General features: G+C 47.5%; 1 protein-coding gene across 1 annotated transcript in view; it reads right to left on the reverse strand.

Annotated features, from left to right (window-relative positions):
- Positions 1-21,933, reverse strand: part of LOC139051965 (endothelin-converting enzyme 1-like) — a 131,732-nt gene that overhangs the window by 26,665 nt on the left and 83,134 nt on the right. The window contains exons 9-10 of the mRNA XM_070529023.1: positions 18,442-18,618; positions 3,673-3,978 (exon numbers count right to left, since the gene is read on the reverse strand). Coding sequence (XP_070385124.1) covers positions 3,673-3,978; positions 18,442-18,618 — 483 coding nt within the window. The remainder of the gene's footprint in view (positions 1-3,672; positions 3,979-18,441; positions 18,619-21,933) is intronic.

The following is a 21,933-nucleotide window of genomic DNA, read 5'->3' on the forward strand; positions in this document are numbered from 1 at the left end:
AGAGACAAAGAGAGAGAGAGAAAGAGAGATGATTTATTAGAAAGGCAGAGAGGTCGGCCTGTGCTACCATGCTCTGGACTGTTACTCTGTACAGGGGAAAAACAAAGAACAAATGAGAGTGATAAAAGATGCTGATGAGGACAAGAAGAAGGAATGCATATATACACTAAGACAGTAGTTTGCTTGAAGCTTTGTGTCTAGTCCGCTTATCTTCAATTAGCCCAGAGCAGCCCTTGTAGCTATGGTTGCTATACTGTACGATCACACATTGCGAACAGTATAGTGCTTTGAGACAATTTTTGCCTGCCTATACCAGCTAGCGCTCGGCACTCAGCAAAGTGAAGCGAACAGTGCATGCACTCATTGTAATCATGCCTACAACGTATATGTTTCAATAAAAATCAAGCTCAAAACAAACATCCGAACCATTTAATTGATGATAAGGCGCTCTTGCGCCCACATGCAATGCGAAACATGTAGCGCTCCCAGCATACGTTTCCCGGTAAAGATTACTGTTGCGTAATCCTTTATTGTAGCAAACGAAGCAGGGAGTGAAGCAACTACACTTTCGCACGCAAAAAGAGGACCCGCCTATCAATGATTTCTTTAGTGACAGTGCTATGGGAAGGCCGCGTATAGTGAGGACTCCTGAAGAGCCGCATGCATACGAGGCACGTCGAATTTCTCTGCCATCTGGTCCACTCTTTGTAGATGGATGAAGTAGCGGTGCAAGCGAAGTCGCAAACCGTGTAAACGTCTTCGGCTAATAATTAGGTAGAGTACATGTGAATGTAATCACGTGAATAATTTTAACCTACGTCCCATTGGTCCCGGTACTGGTTCTAGTGGTCACTTACAGCTTCGTTGTCGAATCACCATCACAGCGTGGATTGGACACCATATTAAAACAAAATCTTTACTAACCGTGTCGAGCCGAGTTTCGCCGTCGCCAGAAATTTGACCTTCATTTGACCGCAGCTGCACCGTAGCCTTGGCAACGCATCGCGTGATTCGCTGCGCCGAGCTCCGACGCCACCGCTGGCTTGGCGCACCTGACCACGTGACTCGTCGAGCGCCTGGTTAAGAGAAGCGCCGCGCTCGCCTATTGGCGGCGAGGAGTTACGGAGTCGCCATCTATTGGAAGCGCCTTGCTGGCGTAGTATGAGGGATCACGTGGCGCGCTCCTCATAGGTTTTGCTGTCAGCGCTCACTGAAAACACCACGCGCAAGCTCTCCCGGATAGTTCTGTAAGTACTTTTGAAACGGGAGAAGTTTTTTACTGTCTAAATAATAACTTTGGGCAAACTGAAAGCACAGAATCGTTTACAGACGCTATGTCTCTTTACCGAATACGTACAGTGAACGCCACTGCGCCCGGTCGCCGCGATCGAGTCTCCCGAACCGGCTTCTTGCGTGAAAGGTAGGTAAACGCTGTGAGCAAACTATGTGAAATATGTTCTTATAGTGTTTTTATAACTAAATGGAGCGTAATAGAATGAAGCCTCAATGCAGCGATCGCACAGATTCGCAGCGACCGACTGCGCGTCTGCATGCTTGTCCGCGTACTGTTTCGCTTTCACCGCGAGCGCGTTTTTGCGCCGTGCCATGAGCTTTATGCGGCAGAATATGAGCATTTCACAGCATATAAGCAAGCATTGCTGCGTGGGCGCTATCAGAGCAATTCTAAAATAATTTCACTGTACAGGCTTCGACGCCTACGGGGACTGTGATGTGCCGTCGCGACGATTCAATGTTTTTTTTTTCTTCTAAATTCTTGGACGTTTCAATATCATTTCTCCAGTTGCGCCGCACTGTATGTTTATTGGTGTTTTCAGCGTGTGATTTCCCGCTGCTTCTTTTTTTGTAATCCAGTGCATTAATCCATAACACAAACATGACCACATGCCATTCTTTTTTTAATGTGCTTCTTACTGCTCCCTTTCCATTCCAGTGAACTTGCCAGTATCTATAGCATCGACAAGTTCATAGACCAAACCGTCTAGACATTATTCGGGCAGCGGACTCGGGCGAGTGTCTCAGTGCGCCTTTTCCGAACATCGCACACCCGGCGCCGTAGCAGAAATCTTCCTCGCATCTGTGCTTGCTGCATACCCGAGTTGTAGCCGATGACTGTTTGCCGGTTTCATGTTTCGCGAGCCAAGCTTCACGCAGCTTTTTGTCCTGCTGACACCGGGCTGACACCAGGCTCCGTTGCGTAAGTCCGGCACTGCGGCACCGAGCAGTAGCCTACCATGTTGCGCGCCTTCAATGGCAGCCACTACCTAGTGAAGTGCTTTCAAGCGTTGTAAAGGAGACACTCGGAGGGGGAAAATCTCGCCCCTAAATGGCGTACGAGGGAATATAAACTCGTTTTCAGCTCGCTTCGGCGCTCCCGAAGCAGCCGATGCGGCCGCTATGTCCACGTGATCCCTAATAGAACGTCACGCCGACGGTGGCGCCAGCTTTTCCACTGGTGGAGCTCGAGGCCAATAGTCAGTGCGAACTTGGCCATGGATGAGAGCGATGTCGGGCCGTCCTTGAGCGTTGCGCAAGACCGGCAGGCTTTGAGCCGCCGTGGGCAAGCGGTGTCTGACCACCCCGCGGATATCGCCCGGCGAGCCGCTTCATTCGAGAGGGTCCGGAATGAAACAGGCGTCGCACCGTCGAGATCAATGTAGCGACCACGTTCGGGCCCTGTCCGTTTGTGCTTCGACATTGCGCATGTTGGCGGCGTCTTTTTGCATGTCTAGCACTTGCGCTTTCCCTGTGGCACAACAGGCGTCGCACCGTCGAGCGATGCGTGTCTACTCAAGCCTAATCACTGTCATGTCTAGCCACCGACATAGGCACAGCCGTCATACCTGGCTTGTATACCTAAGTGTAACAATTGCAGCTAAATCAAAGGTTAACCAAGTGAAAGCAAGACTTGACCAGGCTAAACCAAATTTTCGCTTTGCATATCCAGGGTTAGCTGAGCTAAGCCGCAGCCAATTCTTTTTACCTTTCGAAATTATTGTTCTATATACATTAATTTCTGTATAACGATTACCGAGGAGAAGTCAGAGCGCAGGTAAGAGCTTGCACAGACAAGGAACAAGCGGATAACGCATGCTTCCGACAGTGAGAGCAAGGGTGACGTAGCCTTGCGGCGATGATCTCTCCCCTCACGCAAGACGTGGCGCGGCATCGCTGCCACAGGTGTCCCATTTCGCCCGCTCTGCTCCGTTGAGGCGCGCACGTGGCATGGCGTCGCAGCCAATGGGAATTTAGGTGCCGTTTCGCTGCTACAGACGCCTCCTTTTTCGCTCAATGGGCCATTTGGTGCTTTCGCATCAATAAATGCAACTGTCTAGTGTTAGGCTAGAGCGCACGATAGATAGCACTATCTCGGACTGGCAAACTATGTTCGAGTGTGCATTTATAACTATTTGTAATGGGCCTAGCAATACACCGGAACAACGTGGTAAAATGCGTCTTAGCTTATTGCTCTTCCTTGGCACTAATTTTACATTTCTGTTCTTTTTCCTGTCTTGTTTTTATGTGCTGTGGTAATGCAGCTCGTCAAGTGCTACCGAATGTGGCAGCGGATAAATTAAATATAAGCGTTAGCGACCCCTATAGTTCAAAGCGGCGGCACTTGTTCAGCGAAAGAACGTCAATGTTGGAAAGCACCTCGGTGGCGCAGAAGCGCCCTTGTTCCTTGCTGATGTCCCAGTGGAGCGAGTCGAAACGGCTACCGTACGCGGCGACCAGGAGGAGGTGCGGGTCAGCGACGGCAGCGTGCTCCAGCACGAACAGCCAGGCCAGGTGCGATAACACGTCGAGCTCGTCATGGCGCTGCAGCACCGATCGCACGTTCTCCACGAAGGCAGAGTCGGTCAGCATGACGACGTCGTCGTCGGAGACGCTGGGGAACACTTTGACGTACCTCTTGAGCTGCTCGGACAAAGGCTCGCCACCGATGACCGGTGAGCTTGCCTGCCCGGAAGTGATGGAAAGTGATAGAAGTGATGGTTGTGGAGTAAAACTGTAACAAAGGCTGCAACCATTAAGACTGATCCTGCTCTAATGCTAGCACCACCGAGTACCGCAAGAAAATTAGGCTCTGTGAGTGCGCATTGCCCCGTTAATATACAGCACTGGCGAAAAGCTTGCCTCGAGTGGGAGAGCGCACACGTTCATTTTCTCCATATTGTGCAACTATGGCTGCCCAATATGCAGCTACAGTTGCAATAGATGGCTTGCATTGACTTCATCCAGGCGCCTTACTGGGAAATCATCACGGTGAAAAGCTGCGTCCGTGACGTCACGTGCAAGCTGTCTATACTTACAATAGTTACAATATCCACAATACAGTTACTATGTTCACAACGTACAGTACATACACTACACGTTGTGAATTATGCGGGATTGTAGCTGTACAAATATACAGGTTTTGTAGCACCTTTGTTAGCGGAGGCGGAAAAGAAACCACTAAGGCAGTGCATGAAAACAAAAGATGTTTTTGTTCTCGTAATGACATCACCAATGTTATGTGATGCCAGGGAATGTATAATAAGGTAAACATTGCGACCTCATTTTCGTATATGCTTATTTTGTATGCAAACTTAAGTTCGAAAATGGCACTTATGTTCCCCTGAAAATTTGCAGAAGATGTAAATTACAGAGCTGAATCACAAAGCCCGATTTCTCTGTTGTCTGTTCCCTGTGAGCATTGCATAACGAAGCAGTGCAGAGCAACATTGGGGCAAAACTAAAACAACAATACGCCAAAGAACCTCTGTAGCAAGGAAGCGTGAGCTGAATTAGAAATACCAGCTTATATATGTTGAAGACAACCACGTCTCACAGGTCACAATGGTGCTTGATTGAATGCAAGTGGAATAATAAAGGGAAAAAGAAAGAAAGAATGTTCACAGGAAGCAACGCAGGGGCTTAACTTTGTCGCACAGGAACTGACACGTGGCGTCCGTCGAACACGCACATGGTTTCTCGCGCTCACATTCGCACAGCATCGTCGCACGATCGAAGCCGCACTCCCACAGAGCGAACTCCCACGATCACACCACCGATAGACGCGTCTCTGCCGCAGATCATGGTGTACAAGGTAGGGGGCGCTAGCTAGCAGCTTGTGAAATAGCTAACAGATAGCTAGTACTTATATGACGTGGCTGTATGCTCAAATAATACTTAAAGGGACACTAAAGTGAAAAATGATTTCTTCTGCGTCAGTAAATTACCGTTCTACAACACCAAAAACACCACTCTTACAACGACAAGACGTTTGGTAAGCCAGAACAAGCGCAAGAACAAAATACGGGTGGCGACGCCTACTTGAGTTCCCGCACCTGGGGGCTCTGACGTCATGGATTTTGATGGCATCTTCTAGGGCCTACTAATTATATATAGCGGTACAGATTGACTACATTGTGTTCTAAAGGAACCAAATATTAAACATGGCAAGTTTCGGGAACCTTTATTCAGCCAACGCGGTCCAAATGCGAAAACATACTTTGGAATCCCTGACGTCGCGCTGACGTACCGGCGCTGGGGTTTCGGCGCGAAATTCAAGTACTGATACTTGGACCTTCATTTTCTCATCTAATAATCAAACTATTTTTTTAAATGATTGCCTACAGGGTTCTGAAACAATGCTCCATTAGTCTAAACTGATTTATTGTTTCCCTTTAGTGTCCCTTTAAAGAATCCTTGAAGAGTGCTATTTCTTCTTCAGCGCGCGGCGGGATCAGGAAAGAAGAAGATGAATAATACTTTGCGTTCGCAAGCGTTGCTGCACAGGGTCATATGGGTACGGGCTACGGAAATAATTCAAAGGTAGAGTTTTGAGCAGAATCGACATATGATATAATCTGTAACTATAAATCTCTACATGTCGAGAAAAGATAATTGCTTTAAGCAGCTGAGCCCTCTTTCTTTTCTTCTATTATATAAAACTCCCGGCGCCGAGCAGGTTTTATGCCACAGCTCTTTGTGTTTAGATATCACAGGGGAAGGTACCAGGAGTTATATAGAACATAGAAATGAACAAAAAAGAAAGGGGGGGGGGGCGACAAGCGCAGCGGTTTTCCGTCGTCGCATCTCTATTGCGACGCGTCCTAGCTGGTGCGTGCAGCTACAGGCGCAGCGGCGATAAAATCTCTGGCTCATTAATAAACGACTTGTTTTATCGCTAATACCGCATTTCCAAGGCTATGTGAAATCCCCCCCCCCCCCCCCAGTGAAGGTCACCTACAATACTCAGTTTTTGAAGCCATAACAAAAAGTGTGGCAGTTTTAGCGAATCCGCATTGAAACGAACGGTTACTGCTTCTAAGGGCGCAGAAGTGCTCGCGACCAGGAGTAAAATGAATACTGTGGCCCGGATGCCACGATGGAAAGCTTTAGGTCACCGCACGCTTGAGGTTTGCTGTGATTTTACAAGTGCTCGGGCAGGCTTTGGGTCGTTGTGCTCGACAGGTAAGTGAATTGAAGGAGCCCGTTTTAATCAATATTTAACGAGAAACAAGATGCAAGCAAACTTAGATTGGACGTGGCAGGCGTTACTGGAACAGACAATACAACATGTGACGAATGGGCATAGACATTGTGCTGCCATCGCGAGTCGCATTCCCGGAGCGCTGCTTGAGAAGGATGCAGGATGTGAGGGAAGTTTGACCGAATGATAACGAACGTGAGATTGCATCCACGGAGCAGAGAGGAACGTTTGAAGTGTCTGGGTGTGTCGTATTGCGCTTTGCATCGGGCGCGTCCAACGCGCACACAGATCCCCGAATCCCGAGAGGGCAAAAACAGAGAGAACGACGCATCAAATCTAAATAACAACAGCTGACGGGCTCGCTGCCGACGGTCACTACGCGCACTCACGTCTTGTCAAAGGCGGCAACACAGCAGACGGTCGCCAAACGTGCGACTTGAGAAACCCACCGGTCTTGACACCGATGCCGGAGAGAAAGCCGATCCAGCTCCTGTGTCGCGACGTGTAGCATGTCTCCGGAAGCCATGATGAGCGCGGCAACGATAAAGGATGACACGACTGTATTTGGCACCACCACGCGTGTCACGTCCAAAGTGGAGCTGGCGGACGAGAATCCTGGTGAAATGGTGGAATGCGAGACGCATTTGCGCAGCAGTGCACAGCGAGGTGCAACTCTTGCTCAACGGCTCCCCACGGATTGCGAGCGCATTCCCACCAAGCCATCGCCAGCGGCGCGCCATAAAGATAAGCTTCCACTGGGCCTGCGGACTCGCATTCTTTGTGGCAGGTAGATGCACGCCAGGTTCAGTATCAGTCGCCGTGGTCAACATCTCATTCGTGGAAGTGCTGAGCAATGACATCTTCCAGGAAAGCATCGACGGCGTTGTGCTGGGTGTGCTGCAGCCTATAGAAGCACAACTGAAGGGTCTTTTCCAGCGGGCAAGCACGTTCGAAAAGCCACTCATAGCGCAAGACGTTGACAGAAGGAAAAAAGAAGGTGACCATAAAGAGTAAAACCAACGGTCGCGAATAGTCACCACCTGGGGCAACAGCCATATGATCGAGAAGAACAATGTCAACGAAGTGGGAAATGCTTTCTCAGACAGTCGAGTGATGACTTACCCGGCGACCTATTTTTTACGTCATGAGGCTGTTCAACATCGGAAAAGAGTGACCGCTACCAGAAGCCTGCCTTCTACAGTTGCATGTCGTGACCCCCACTAATGGCATAGCCTTTGCTGACCAGGACGATTAGCCTTCCAAGAGGAGGGGGGGGGGGTGCGTATGTTACGAGTGGTCAGAGAGCCAAGAGATATTTATCATCATCATGAGTAACTCCATTGAACGTTAAAGGGACACCAAAGTGAAAAATGATTTCTTCTGCATCAGAAAATTACCGTTCTACAACACCGAAAACACCACTCTTAGAACGATAAGACGTTTGGTAAGCCAGAAAAAGCGCAAGAATGAAATACGGGTGGCGACGCCTACTTAAGTTCCCGCACCTGGGGGCTGTGACGTCTTGGATTTTGATGGCATCTTCTAGGGCCTACAAATCATATGTAGCGGTACAGATTGACTACATTGTGTTCTAAAGGAACCAAACATTAAACATGGCAAGTTTCGGGAACTTTTATTCAGCCAACGCGGCCCAAATGCGAAAAAATACTTTGGAATCCCTGACGTCACGTTGACGTACCAGCGCTGGGGTTTCGGCGCGAAATTCAAATACTAATACTTGGACCTTCTTTTTCTCATCTAAAAAAGAAACAATATTTTTGAATGACTGCCTGCAGGGTTCTCAAACAAAGCTTCATTAGTCTTAAATTATTTATTATTTCCCTTTAGTGTCCCTTTAAGTTTTGTGCATGCAAGGAGAGAACGAGGAAGAGGAGGAGCAATAAGCTTGAAGATAGCGACAAGTGCGGCAACTGAAGAGCACAGTATTTGTATAGGTTGTCCTGGCGTCTCGCTTACAATATACGGGGCTCCCAACTATCATGCACAAAGATTTAACGATATGCAAATGCCATGTAGCTGGATAGAACCAAGGTAATGTTTCGGTAATGTCACTTGGAGATACTCCAAATAATATTTCTTTTTCATACCGTCTAATTACATCATTAATCCTAACTAAATGATCAACTTCTCGAATTTTATAATTAGATGAAACTCGTCGATGAGAAAATTGCAGAGCGGCATGAAAAACTCTCGATACAGCTTTCTGTTGGTCAATGTGTGCTTCATAAAAGCTTTTTAGAGCGTGAAAGAATAACGCGAATAAGTACACGCGAAAATGCCGCGCGACAAGCCGCTCAAGACACTTTTATGTAGCACGTAGTGAGCAATATAAAGGTGTATCGGGAGTTTTTTATGTTACTCTACAATTTTCTTATTGACACGTTTCATCTAATTATAATGTTGTGGAAGTTGATTATTAACACTAATTATATATTTACTCGGAATGCAGAAAATAATTAGAGTATCCGCAAGCGACGGCAAACAGCATTACCTTGGTTCCGTCCAGCTACGTGGCAGTTGCATTATTTGAAAGCTTGGCGCGTGATAGTCGGGACACCCTGTATAGCAGGTGTTGCAACAGTACACCAAATGTTTCGTTTATTTTTTAAATATTTTTGTTATCTAAAGCAAGCATCGGTGAGAATAGTACGGGGTACCAAGGTGCTCAATATTTGTTGTTGGTCTTTTTACAAGAATCGTATGAAGAAAGCATTAATATATTTACCAGTCATTCGGTGCACGCTAAAGAAAAACGCTAGGTGGTCAAAGTTATTGCGGAGCCCCCCAGAACAGCGTGCGTCATAATCATATCGTTGTTTTGGCACGTAAAACCCCAGAATTCTATGGAATCTTAAAACAGAAAGTTAAGCCGGGGAAATGTTAGCGGAAATTGTAATGTCAAAATTATAAGAAACAGGTAGATGAAAGTGCACGAAAAGACACCTTGCCAGAGTTATATGAGCCGAGTCCTCACCTTGCATTAGGCGTGCCATGTTCTATCATGCGCTGAACTACCAGAGTAGCTGTCCTGCCGACAACGTGGTGGGCCCAAGGTATACATGTACGCATGGGGTAGCTAGAGTGTACTAGAACATGGTCACTTTAGTGTAGCGAAGCTGCCACAGGAGCCCATACGTGCTGCAGTGGCTGCTTGTGGAGGCATGCCAGTGCCATCGACATTTCGCGGGGCGAAATTCTCTGTGGAAGAAAAAAATTACATTTGCTTTCGAGGCTTGCGCCAAGGCGTGTACTGCGCCAGCTGTATATCGAATATGCACAGCACGCAACAGTACAAATGAAGCGTAAATAAGTGAGAATATTCGCCACAACATCGCGCCACCTGAATACACGCAGTTGTATCTACATCCCTGATTCTATACCCGCACGCATTACACTAATGAGCTTTGAGAGTATTGCTTGACTTCACAGCAATGGGTTCACCCTGATTTCGAACTAAGTGCCATATGCATGTGCCCTTAGTACCAACGCACATCTGTTATTTCGGTGTTCAATGGACAGACAACCGCTCAGTACATAAATTGAGATAACCCCGCTGATGGAATGATTCCCCATCGTATAGGCTAAAACAAGGCATGTTTTTCTCATTAAACGTGGATTTATGCGTTTATTTCATCACTAAATGTCGCGAAAAATTACCTTTGGCGCTCCACGCGCCAAAACATGAAGCTGCATAAGAAGTACACCCCGTTACCTCCTACTAGCGTACGCGGTTCCTGGCCTTTTTATTAGTACTTAAATAAGTTTTCCCTGACACTCATTGGGCAGATAAGCCTTCGTTTACAGTGAGCAGCAAAGTGGCGCTGCCTTCGAATTCGTTTTCGATGAGTTGGCTTGGCTCGTCTATCGACAGAACAACGACGGGGTCAGCCAGCCATGACGTAGGCGTGTACTTGGGGAAAAACGCGGCACAAATATGAGAATTGTCTGCACAACAACGAGAACTTATTGCACCAGATTTTTTAATATTTCCAAAATGGTTGAAAAGGTCGAAATGTAGGTGGTTCACTCCAGTTACATTCACTTCCGTGAAAGCAGGACGATGGCCGGCTTTCACAATTAGCGAGGCGGGCTATCGACAGCGCTAACTTCTCAGCGTTTCTGGTGGAGAGACTCTTACTTTTTTAGAGGCTGCTCGCGTCAAAAAATTCTGTTTACTTAATATCCACACGCTTTTGGAAGTAACCGCTGCTGATGTAAACACGACAGAGGCTGAGATTTGCGTTGCACCATAATAAATTACGTCCTTGAAGATCTGTTGCATACATTCTTTCCACACGTATTAAGCTCTTGCTGTACAATTAACTTTTCCAATCACATTTAAAGTAAGTCCCTTTAAGATAAGATCAACAGTAAATTAAAATAATGCATGGAAAGCACACGTTAATCTTCACAAACACAACACGCGTATCACCTGTACTTCTTGTCTGGTACTGAATACAAAACTAAGACATAATATTTCGCGAAAAGGCAGTTTGAAATGGTTACTGGCCAAATCTGATAAGTTTAACACTGTAAATATATATATATAATATATATATACATATATATATATATATATATATATATATATATATATATATATATATATATATATATATATATATATATATATATATATATATATATGTATGTATGTGTATTTATATATATATATATATATATATATATATATATATATATATATATATATATCACTGTTAAATACGGTGATACCATCTCGGCATATCTCTGCACGCTACTTCAGCAGCATACTTCAGAAAGCCTGCCCAGTTTCGTACTCAATTATTGGTGGGTGGAAGCAAAGAGCCTGTTACATTTTCCTATTCTAATGATATTGTATTTTTTTCAAATGTTTCTATGGGTGACGTGCTGGATGCATAATTTTCAATAAATAGTGTTTTGCCCCGAGATATTTAGTAGAGGTTCAATCGCACGAGCATAACTGATGTCGCTGATCATTGATTTGGAACCGCATTTCAGCCTTGCATTCGCGACCATGTGAATTGTCTTCGGTGGGCTTGTAAGATTAACGTCTTATCTGGATTCAGGGAATGATGAAGTTTGAGAAAACGCAGAAGGCAAACTTACCGCTAGAATGATATTCCCTTATATTCCTTATATTCCCCTTATATTCGAAATGCCGGAGGCCAGATAATGACACCTACAGGAAAAAGGACTGCACGGCTCCAGATAGGAAATGCAGCTTTTGTCGCCACTTTTATTATTTAAAAAAATGGCTGTGGCTTAGCTAAGGTTAAGCCCAGGATGCAAAGCATACTAGCCTTTATTTCAGTTGTTGAACCACTGTTTAGCCTAGTGAACTGCTGTTGGCTATATTTGGTTCGGCTAGACGAAGAAACAACTCATGCGTTACTCTGCTTCGCCTTCAAGAGTGGAACGCGACAGCGTTCCTGTCGACCCGCCAAGGGGTGTAAGACAATGGGCTATGGCACAGCGACTATGCGCCCCGCATTCGACGCGGTGAGCGTCGAGCAACGCAGCGTTCGGCTCGGCAACGAAATGTGCGCCTGAGCAAGCGACGCACGAGAACAGCTCGTTTCTAAGGCAACACCGCATTCACTAGAGGCGCTTTTGTACCGCTTTGAAGCCTCGTACTCGTGGCTCAGTGGTAGCGTCTCCGTCTCACACTCCGGAGACCCTGGTTCGATTCCCACCCAGCCCATCTTGCAAGAGTTGAGCCAAAGCGACCTAGAAATTTCGTTGTCGTGCCGAACGCTGCGTTGCTCGACGCTCACCGCGTCCGATCAAAGCCACCTAGAAAATGTCTAGCAGAGGCAAGCGCACCTGCTATATACCGCCGCGACGCCTCGAGCGACGGCGCGAGTTGGAGCCCCGTTTCTCCTCTGTCGTGACGTCACGGCGTCACGTGGTATGGCATGGGGGGCAAAGGTCATTGAAGGCAACACCGCCGCGCCTGAGGAGCTGGGTTGTGCTCTGGTAATATTTAATGCCATAATAAAAAAATTATGGGATTTTACGTGCCAAACCCACTTTCTGATTATGAGGCACGCCGTAGTGGAGGACTCCGGAAATTTTGACCACCTGGGGTTCTTTAACGTGCACCTAAATCTAAGTACATGATTGTTTTCGCAATTCGCCCCCATCGAAATGCGGCCGCCGTGGCCGGGATTCGATCCCGCGACCTCGTGCTCTTTTATGATTTTAAAAAGAGGGCTGCAGATCACTCATCCTTGGAATCGACTTCTTGCGGGAGCACGGCGCCGTGGTTAACATACGAGACGGCGAGATAACCTTGTCAACTAGTACTGACACGAGCCACGACGAAGAGAGAGAAAGTACATCGTTACGTGTCACCGACGACGAAGTCTGCATACCACCACTATCATGCAGTCTTGTCTCCGTCAGTTGTGGAGAACAATTTACCAAGGACGGTGTAGCCGAACAACTAACTGCACTTCTGTTCCGTCAAGGTGTTGCCATCGGTCGGGGTATCGTCAGCCTAATCAGTGGTCGCACAGAGGTACTACTGACAACGTTTACCAATAAACGCCAGCACATCAGTAAAGGCACCGCTGTGGCATGCTTTGACGAAATTGACCACGTTCGAACGTTCAACCCTGCTTTGCTGTAAAAGAGGAATGAACCTCCGATACGATGCCACCTGCCTCCGTCGTCGACAATGACCCAGGTTTAGCGCCGCAGCCGAACAATGTCTCAGGGAACTGCTTGACCATTTTAAGGACTGCGTCTCTACAACGTCCCGAGTGCGCCAAACGCCACTGACGAAACACCGCATCATTATGGAGGAAACAGTAACACCCATCCGAGAACATCCGTATCGCGAGGCTGAGAAAGAGCGTGAAGCAATGCAGCAGCAAGTCAAGAAAATGCTAGACGATTATGTCATCCAGCCGTCAAAAAGCCCTTGGGCATGGCCTGTGGCACTCGTTAAGAAGAAGGATGGTAGCCTGCGGTTCTGTATCGATTATCGCAAACTCAATCGGGTTACGAAAAAAGATGCGTATCCCTTACCACGCATAGATGATTCCCTCGACAGGCTACGGCATGCACGTTACTTCTCATCGATGGACTTAAACAGTGGATACTGGAAAATAGAGGTCGATGAGCGGGATCGCGAAAAGACTGCATTTGTGACGCCTGATGGGCTCTATGAATTCAAAGTTCTCCCGTTTAGTTTGTGCTTCGCCCCAGCGACATTCCAAAGGCTAATGGATACTGTTCTCTCAGACGTTAAGTGGAAGACTTGCTTACTGTACCTAGGAGATGTGATTATTTATTCTGCCACATTTGATGAACATCTCAGACGACTACGGTCAGTTCTTCAAGCCATACGGTCCGCTGGGCTTAGCTTAAACCCTGAAAACTGCCACTTTGGCTATGAAGAACTACAGTTTTTGGGCCATGTTGTCAGTCACACAGGTATCAGACCTGATCCTGAGAAAATCGCAGCCGTCGCAAAGTTTTCAAGGCCTACGGACAAGAAGGCAGTCAGACGCTTCCTGGGACTATGCGCATATTACCGGCGATTTATTGCGGGTTTTGCACGCATCGCCTCACCGCTCACCTGCCTAACCAGAGAAGATGTCACGTTTGTGTGCGGCGAGGAGCAGGAGGCGGCATTTAACGAGTTGCGGCACCGTCTACAAACTCCGCGTCTGTTGACGTGGATGCGCCGATAATGATCCACACTGACGCCAGCAACGTGGGACTAGGCGCCGTCCTTGTTCAACGGCAAGACGGCGCTGAGCGAGTCATCGCTTACGCGAATAGAACACTGTCACGTGCCGAGTCGAACTACTCCTCTACAGAGAAGGAATGTTTGGCTGTAGTATGGAAAGTTACCAAGTTCCGCCCATACATATACGGCCGCCCATTTCAAGTCATAAGTGACCACCATTCTCTCTGTTGGTTGACCAACATGAAGGATCCGTCTGCACGTTTGGCACGCTGGAGCCTACGGCTCCAAGAGTACGGCATGACAGTGGTCTATAAATCGGGAATGCAGCACTTAGACGCTGACTGCCTTTCCAGATCGCCGATCGAGTCGTCAGGTGGAGATTATGACGAGAGAGCGTAAACTTTTGATATATTTGCGGTGATTATGACGAATCCGCTGGCTCTTTAGGAGTTGTTGATGCGGCCACCATCTCTCAACAACAGCAAGAGGACAACAAGCTCGCTTCACTAATTGATTTCTTAGAAGGCCGCACCGCAAACAAGCCCGGATTGTTCTCAAGGCACCTGTCACCCTTCTGCATACGCAACAGTGTTCTCTTTAGGAGGAACTTCTCTTTAACAGGGGAGAGATATCTACTGGTCGTCCCTAAAACTCTCCGCAGTGAAATCTTGCAGGCCTGTCATGATGAAGCTACCTCGGGCCACCCAGGCTACACAAGAACACTAGCACGGATCAAAGAGAAGTACTACTGGCAACAGCTCGCAGCACAGGTGCCAGACTATTACATCCCGTTCCAGTGCCGGAAATGCCGTTTGCCCAAATTGGGATGGACCTTTTGGGCCCATTCCCAATATCTGCAGCCGGAAATAAGTGGATCATAGTTGCGACAGATTACCTCACGCGTTATGCTGAAACCAAGGCACTTCCGAGTAGCACAGCAGCCGAAGCCGCACTGTTCTTCATCGAAAACGTCGTCCTGAGGCACGGTGCTCCAGCTGTCATCGTAACTGACAGGAGAACCGCGTTCACGGCCGAACTTTTGTGAACTGTACTCATGCTTAGTGGCAGAGCACACTGAAGGACGACAGCCTATCACCCGCAAAGCAATGGACTTGCGGAGCGCCTCAACAAGACTCTCGCAGACATGCTGTGCATGTATGTCGATGTGGAACACAAGAACTGGGACTAAATATTACCCTACGTAACGTTTGCTTATAATAAGGCTCGGCAAGAAACAACAAGAATGATGCCATTCAGTCTCTTCCACGGTGGAGAAGTGACTACAATGCTGGATGCTATGCTCCCTCATGATTCCAGCGATTCCGAGACTGACGCCACAGATTTTACAGAGCGTGCCGAAGAAGCAAGACCGCTCGCACGCGTTCGCATAACTAGCCAGCAAGACCGTGATGCCCGACGTTACAATCAACACCATCGATGCGTCGTTTACCAGCCCGGTGAAAGAGTCTGGGTTTGGGCTCCAGTAGGCCGCCGAGACCTCGTAGGGAAACTTCTGCGCAGATACTTGGGACCGTACAAGGTTCTACGAGGCCTTAGCGACGTCAACTATGAAGTCGTTCCTGACAGCCCATCCTGCTCGAGGCGCCGTCAGGACCTGCCTGAGACTGTGCACGTGGTGCGCATGAAGCCTTATCATTCTGAATGACATGGACACTCTCTGGTTGACTGGACACCGGGTGATACCCTCCGAGCATCGGGACGATGCTCCTTCTGGAGGGGGGGCAAATGCCACGACGCCATCTGTGCCCAACCACTCTGACGACGAAGGCAACGCCCTGGGGTGTGCAAGCGAGGCCCTAGAGAAAAAGAAGCCTGCTCTGAATGCTCGTTCTAACTGTCTCGATTAAATACCAGTCTCCGCTCTTGTCTCAAGTGAGCCGTGACAATATGCTTCCTGTTTGGAAATTTATGTCGAACTGCTGCTGGCGTATGAGTAACTGGAAGTGAGGAAATGAGCAACGCTGTCTCGGTTCACTCGACAGTGTTAGGTAAACATACTGAGTCTAGTTATATAGAGGACAGGCACATTTAATATGTATGAGCACAACAAAATGACAAATTCGGAATAAAAAAAAATTTACTCGAGCTTTTTTCCATCTGTGTTTCTGTAGCGCTGATATGTTATGAAATAATCCAAATCACCGGGTTTTTCTTCTCTTGTGAAGCTATACCGTTTAGGTCTCACTGTGGTTGTGTCAGTAGGATGGAGTTATTGTCACGTTACGTAGCGCAAGAAACCAACATTACAAGTGGGAGAATTTGTGAGGATAGTGAAATCTGGATAGATGTAAGCCCAATTATTTGGACTGCATCAGCAGCAGCAGTTTCTGAGCTCTCATGATTGTAAATAGCTCGCGCATATTTAAGTCGATAGTTAAATGAGATAAGTATTGTTTTGGTAATACTAAAGCACGCATTTTTTTTTCTGCGCCACTCTTGTGTTAGTTGACTGCGATGCTGTAGAATCTACATATCACTGGAAGAATTGATATATCAGTGACTCACCCAGTCGCCTGCGAGAAGGCGGACAGTACATGACGGGAAGGACATTAGCGTACATGACGAAAATAAAGGGGCCTTGAGCCTTGAGGTACGTCCAGAACGCACATCAGAGACGGCAGCCGATTGTGAGGTAATTAGCGTAATAGTACAACTGACGACTGTCCAAGAACCTATGAATGCGTTTTAGGATAGCTCGAAAGAGGTTAAACCAGAAAACGTTAGGCCGCAGACAAGTGTGAGGTACGTTAGCAAAAGCTCTTTCGAAATATGGAAATAGGGCAGCTGCGGCAGGGCTACAGTAAAGGAACATATGCTAAACTTCAAGAAAAAAAAGCTATTTCTGTTTCGAAAAATCAGCATTGTGGAAACCGTGCAGGCTAGGCGGAATGAGTTATAATGTTCCTCTAAACGAATCAGTGCTAACTACTCCCCCCCCCCTTCCCACAGGCGCATATAATAAAAATAACCGTATCAATCTGTCACGATGTTTTGTATACGCTGTCAAGGAGAACTGAGTGTTTTCATGGCCTATATATGAGGTGGGCGGCTAGCTCCCCCATCTCTTTAGACGAGCGACCGAATTCAAAATGCTTTTAATTCTTAAGAACTGTTTGCCATGCACACACCGCCTTCGTTATTCTTAAGTTCACCATTACGATCGGCTGGCACTTGTTCTTATGAACTGTTATAGCGCAAAACATCTTTGTGAATACTGGATCAGATATGGTTACTCTAGTACACGCACTGAGAACAGCCGCACTTTATCTCAACCACTGTCGCAATTTGTCGGCGCGCCCTCGCATGGACCGCACGTTGCAAAAAGCTAAACAAAACCGAAAGTAACACTTATCACACCTTGATGATAATTGGGCAGCTGACGACGAATTAGTGACGACAAATGTTCAAAATGGATGGAGCGCTGTCGCGCACGATATTTCCGCCAGTTCCCGCCGCACCTCGGCGCGTCGATAGCTAAAAGATGGCTGCTACTTACAAGCGCTTAAAATTCCGGTCTATAAAAGCAATGGCGTTTACCGTGCAGCGATTGCCTGTGAAATTCGGAGTACATGCAGACCTTGGCATATTTCATATGGTTCCATTGTTGACTGCTGAGTTAGTTAATAAACAGTCTGTGGCCTAATTACAAACATAACTAGTATGTGTTAACCTGACTGTCCGGTAGAAGTGTTTTTTTTTTTCAACCTTGGCGAACTTTCTCCCAAAGGGAGCGTAGCGTCTACAAGGCTCAGTGGCACTGTTTCTTGACGAAGAAAAAAGAATCACGTAAATTATGTTGGCACGTGTGGTGCTGTTATGAAACTGCAAGTCGCTTTCTTATCAACCCAGTACTTTTTTTTAAATATGGGGTTTTACGTGCCAAAACCACTTTCTGATTATGAGGCACGCCGTAGTGGAGGACTCCGGAAATTTCGACCACCTGGGGATCTTAACGTGCACCTAAATCTAAGTACACGGGTGTTTTCGCATTTCGCCTCCATCGAAATGCGGCCGCCATGGCCGGGATCCGATCCCGCAACCTCGTGCTCAGCAGCCCAACACCATAGCCACTGAGCAACCATGGTGGGTATCAACCCAGGTGGCTAACGCTCTGAAAGCACTTCACGTGACGTGCCCCCAGGCAGACGACATTAGGTTCTCGCTGCCAAGTTTGCAGCATGTGCACTGGCAGAAAAGGCACCTGCAGAATCGCCGGTGTCTTCGTCTTCTTCGTAGCATTGAACAGGGCGCCCAAGATGTCTCGATGCGTGGCGAAACTTTCCATGATGATGCTCTCGTTCAGCGACCGTGACATGTCGGATGCTATCTGATCGTAGAACTCTTTCCAGTAGGCCCGGTACACCTCGTACGAGACGGCCTGCGCCATCGACAGACATATGAACTGCTAAGGGCTAAGGGCTACAAGGGCGAGTGGTTTATACGCTCTTAACATGGTAACCTTTAGGTTAGCCTACAATGGCGAGTAACATTTAAAATATAGGCGCAGTAATTTATTTTAAGCATTTCTGCTAATTTCCATTGCGCCTATAGTTTACAATGGCAGCAGTATATATACAATTAAACCAGTCCAAGCACATGTGTCAGTCTTACAAATTCCAGCACGATTACTGAGCATTCCAGAAATTGCGTGACAGTGTAATGATTACAATGTCATGCTCTCGCTACACTGTCATGCTCTCGCTACAATGTCATGCTCTCGCACTTTTTCTGTCAGTCGTATAATTGATCTTTCTCAAAAGCATTCAGGCCGCTTCGTTGGTGACCAGACCTGTCGTGTGGCTGTTTTACGGAGCCTCTGTAAAAACCTTAGCTCGAAAGGAATAGTGATTGAGAGGGACAGTGATTTTCCAGTCACGTAAGGTTCCATGCAAGCATGAAGAGTAGCATGTAAACCCTTAAACAGGCACCCGGTGGCAAAGACTCGCAAAGTAGCACTTTTTGTCAAAAGCTCCAAGAAGTTGGAGCGGAGTACGTGCACCCGGAAAGACATGATGACAGTACGTGTACCAAAACATCAATGTTATCCGGTGCCCTCACGTATGTGGTTGCAAGTTCAGACATATTTTGACTGCGTATGGTCTCATTAACGAAGCACACCTCGTATCCATTCTGGCTCAATGCAAACGTATTTCTCAGAGGGAAGCTGGCACCGGAATTATGTAGACTCAATAGAAAGGGGCGTCATCGAATTCCCAGAACGAAATACTCATTGCTGTTGTGCCGTTGATAACCAAGGTATTTGCGCGCTTGTAACAGACCGGCATCTACGACTGCATCAGCTAACATATTTCAGTGTCTCAATTTGCGGCAGTGCGCAAGGTCTACTGACAAGTTCTAGGTTGGACGAGGCGAACTTTTGCCTTTGTAAGACAAGAACGAAAACAATGGGCACAGATGATGAAAAACACAGAACTAATAAGACAAGTTGTAGTAAAAACAGCCCAATTGTGTGTGAGAGAGAGAGAAACAAGCTTTAAAGGTATGCTGGAGATGTTAGCCTGGCTGTTTGCCCTACGTGCTACTCCAGGTGCTGGATGATGATTATGATATATACAATTATAAACATTTTGTAGCATGCACAAACACACACACACACACACACCCATGCACAAATAGATTATAGAGATATTTGCAAAGTATCGTTAAGGCTACGCAGGTTACGACATATTTTACAGGTAGATTATCAGCCGCGGATACAAACATAAATGCGCCCTTTTATATATATAGCGTCTGCCAACTATCATGCACCAAGATTTTTTTTTAATTCGAAAGCACGCCCTTAGGCATAATACAAAAGATGTTAAAAATACACGAACAGGTTCGACTCGTACAAAAAATCTAGGCGTTAACGATGATGGGGTCCATGAATCCAACGTTCAAGGTCGGGTGGGCGGCCAGGCCGAAGGCCTGTTGCCCGGAGGTGGCGGAGACGGCTTAGATGAAGTCCTGGGTAGGTCCATAATAGGTGTGTCACCGTCACATTTTGGATTCCTGTGTTGCAAAATGGGCACGATGAGCCGTAAGGACCATGGTACTGTTGTGGCCAGAGAGTGGTCACAGACGGGGTGAGCGCGACCCCGACACGTAGCCTCCTTAACGTAACCTCCTCTCGGCGGGTTAACCCACCAGGGAAGTCTGACCCACACGGAGGTATGAGAGCTCGCGTGGTACGTCGGAGGTTTCCTTTTCCCGGATCAGTCGTCCACAGGCGTCTTCAGGAAAATGTGGAAGTGGGTATGTTGTAATCTGTGGGTGGGTTGCCGTACGTATCTGCTTCAAGGAGACCCGGCAGCGCTGCTCGAGGCACCCACTGGATGCGTATGAAGATATTCGTAGTGGCAGCAAGCCGGTGAATGCTATCTGAGAATAGAGTGGACCGAGACACCCTACGTATGTCGTGGATGGCTTGAGTCGAGTCTGCGCGAATGATGAGCTGAGAGTATCGAGCATCTTGAACAGTAGGTAGCAACGCGGCCAAGCCGTCTCGTATGGCAGCAAGCTCGGCAAGGTAGGCCGGTGGTGCAGGATCGGCAACATACGAGCACGTTTGGCCTGCCTCTGGTATCAATGGACACACGAGAGCTGTGTGAATCATGGTTCCATTAACACTTCCATCAGTGTATGCTACAAGAGTCGCATCGTCTTGATTGTCATCGGCGCGATGAAGGCGGGAAACATGGGCATTCGCCTGACGAGGAACCGGGCTATACAGATGACCAAGAGGCTTATTGTCACTTAATTGTACCCTTTTCCACGGAGCTACATCGGGTCTCGTAGATGCTGGGTTGTCTATTTCGTGTCCCATGTATTGGGCCAGTGAAGCAGCCGAGCCGAAATATGATGGCTTTAGGGCGCGCGCGCATCGACGTTGGTGTACGAGTTCGTCAATAGTGTTGATTTAGGACTCAGCCTGTAGGGTTGGCAACGGAGTGAGACGTGGTAGTCCCGTTATGGTCCGCATAGCTTCGTTGTTAATGGCCTCAAGGCGAGCCCATTGTGCCTTCGTGAGATGATGAAACTGGGCTCTGTAGGCGAGTCGTGGTTGCAATACAGAACGGACAAAAAGGCGAGCCATGTTGGCACTCGCTCCGCCAGATTTCTTCGCAATCCGACATATCAACTGTATCGTTTCTGTGGCCTGTTGCTTTGCATTCTTGACCCATAGTCCCGCAGATCCGGAGGAATCCATTTCAAGGCCGAGTACACGGAGAGTTGAAGCCTCGTGTGATGGTTGCTGATCCAGAGTTAACTGAAGAGGCCGGAGCGCCAGTAGACGGCGCCCATACTTGTTCGCTACTGACGTGTACGTCGTTTTGCCCTTGGAAATGTCAAGGCCTATCTCAGCACACCAGTTGTGCGTCATGTTTAGGGCCTCTTGGAGCGATTGTTCTTGGTGGCTAATTTCAGGATCAACTGACCAGACAGTGATGTCATCTGCGTACATTATGTACTGTGCGTTATGTATCGTGGCTAGCTTCCAGGCTAGAGGAAGGAGAGCAATATTCAAAAGGACTTGTGTGAGCACAGATCCTTGTGGGACACCCCGATGTGTGACGAACTGACCTGCTGCTTGGACAGCCAGGCGAATGGAGAAGGTGCGAGTGCACAGGAAGGCTTCGACGAATGTGCAGACATCGCTAATGAACTGAAGCCAATGGAGAATTCCGACAAT

Source organism: Dermacentor albipictus, unplaced genomic scaffold (genome assembly GCF_038994185.2).
Source record: "Dermacentor albipictus isolate Rhodes 1998 colony unplaced genomic scaffold, USDA_Dalb.pri_finalv2 scaffold_17, whole genome shotgun sequence".
Classification (NCBI taxonomy): domain Eukaryota; kingdom Metazoa; phylum Arthropoda; class Arachnida; order Ixodida; family Ixodidae; genus Dermacentor; species Dermacentor albipictus.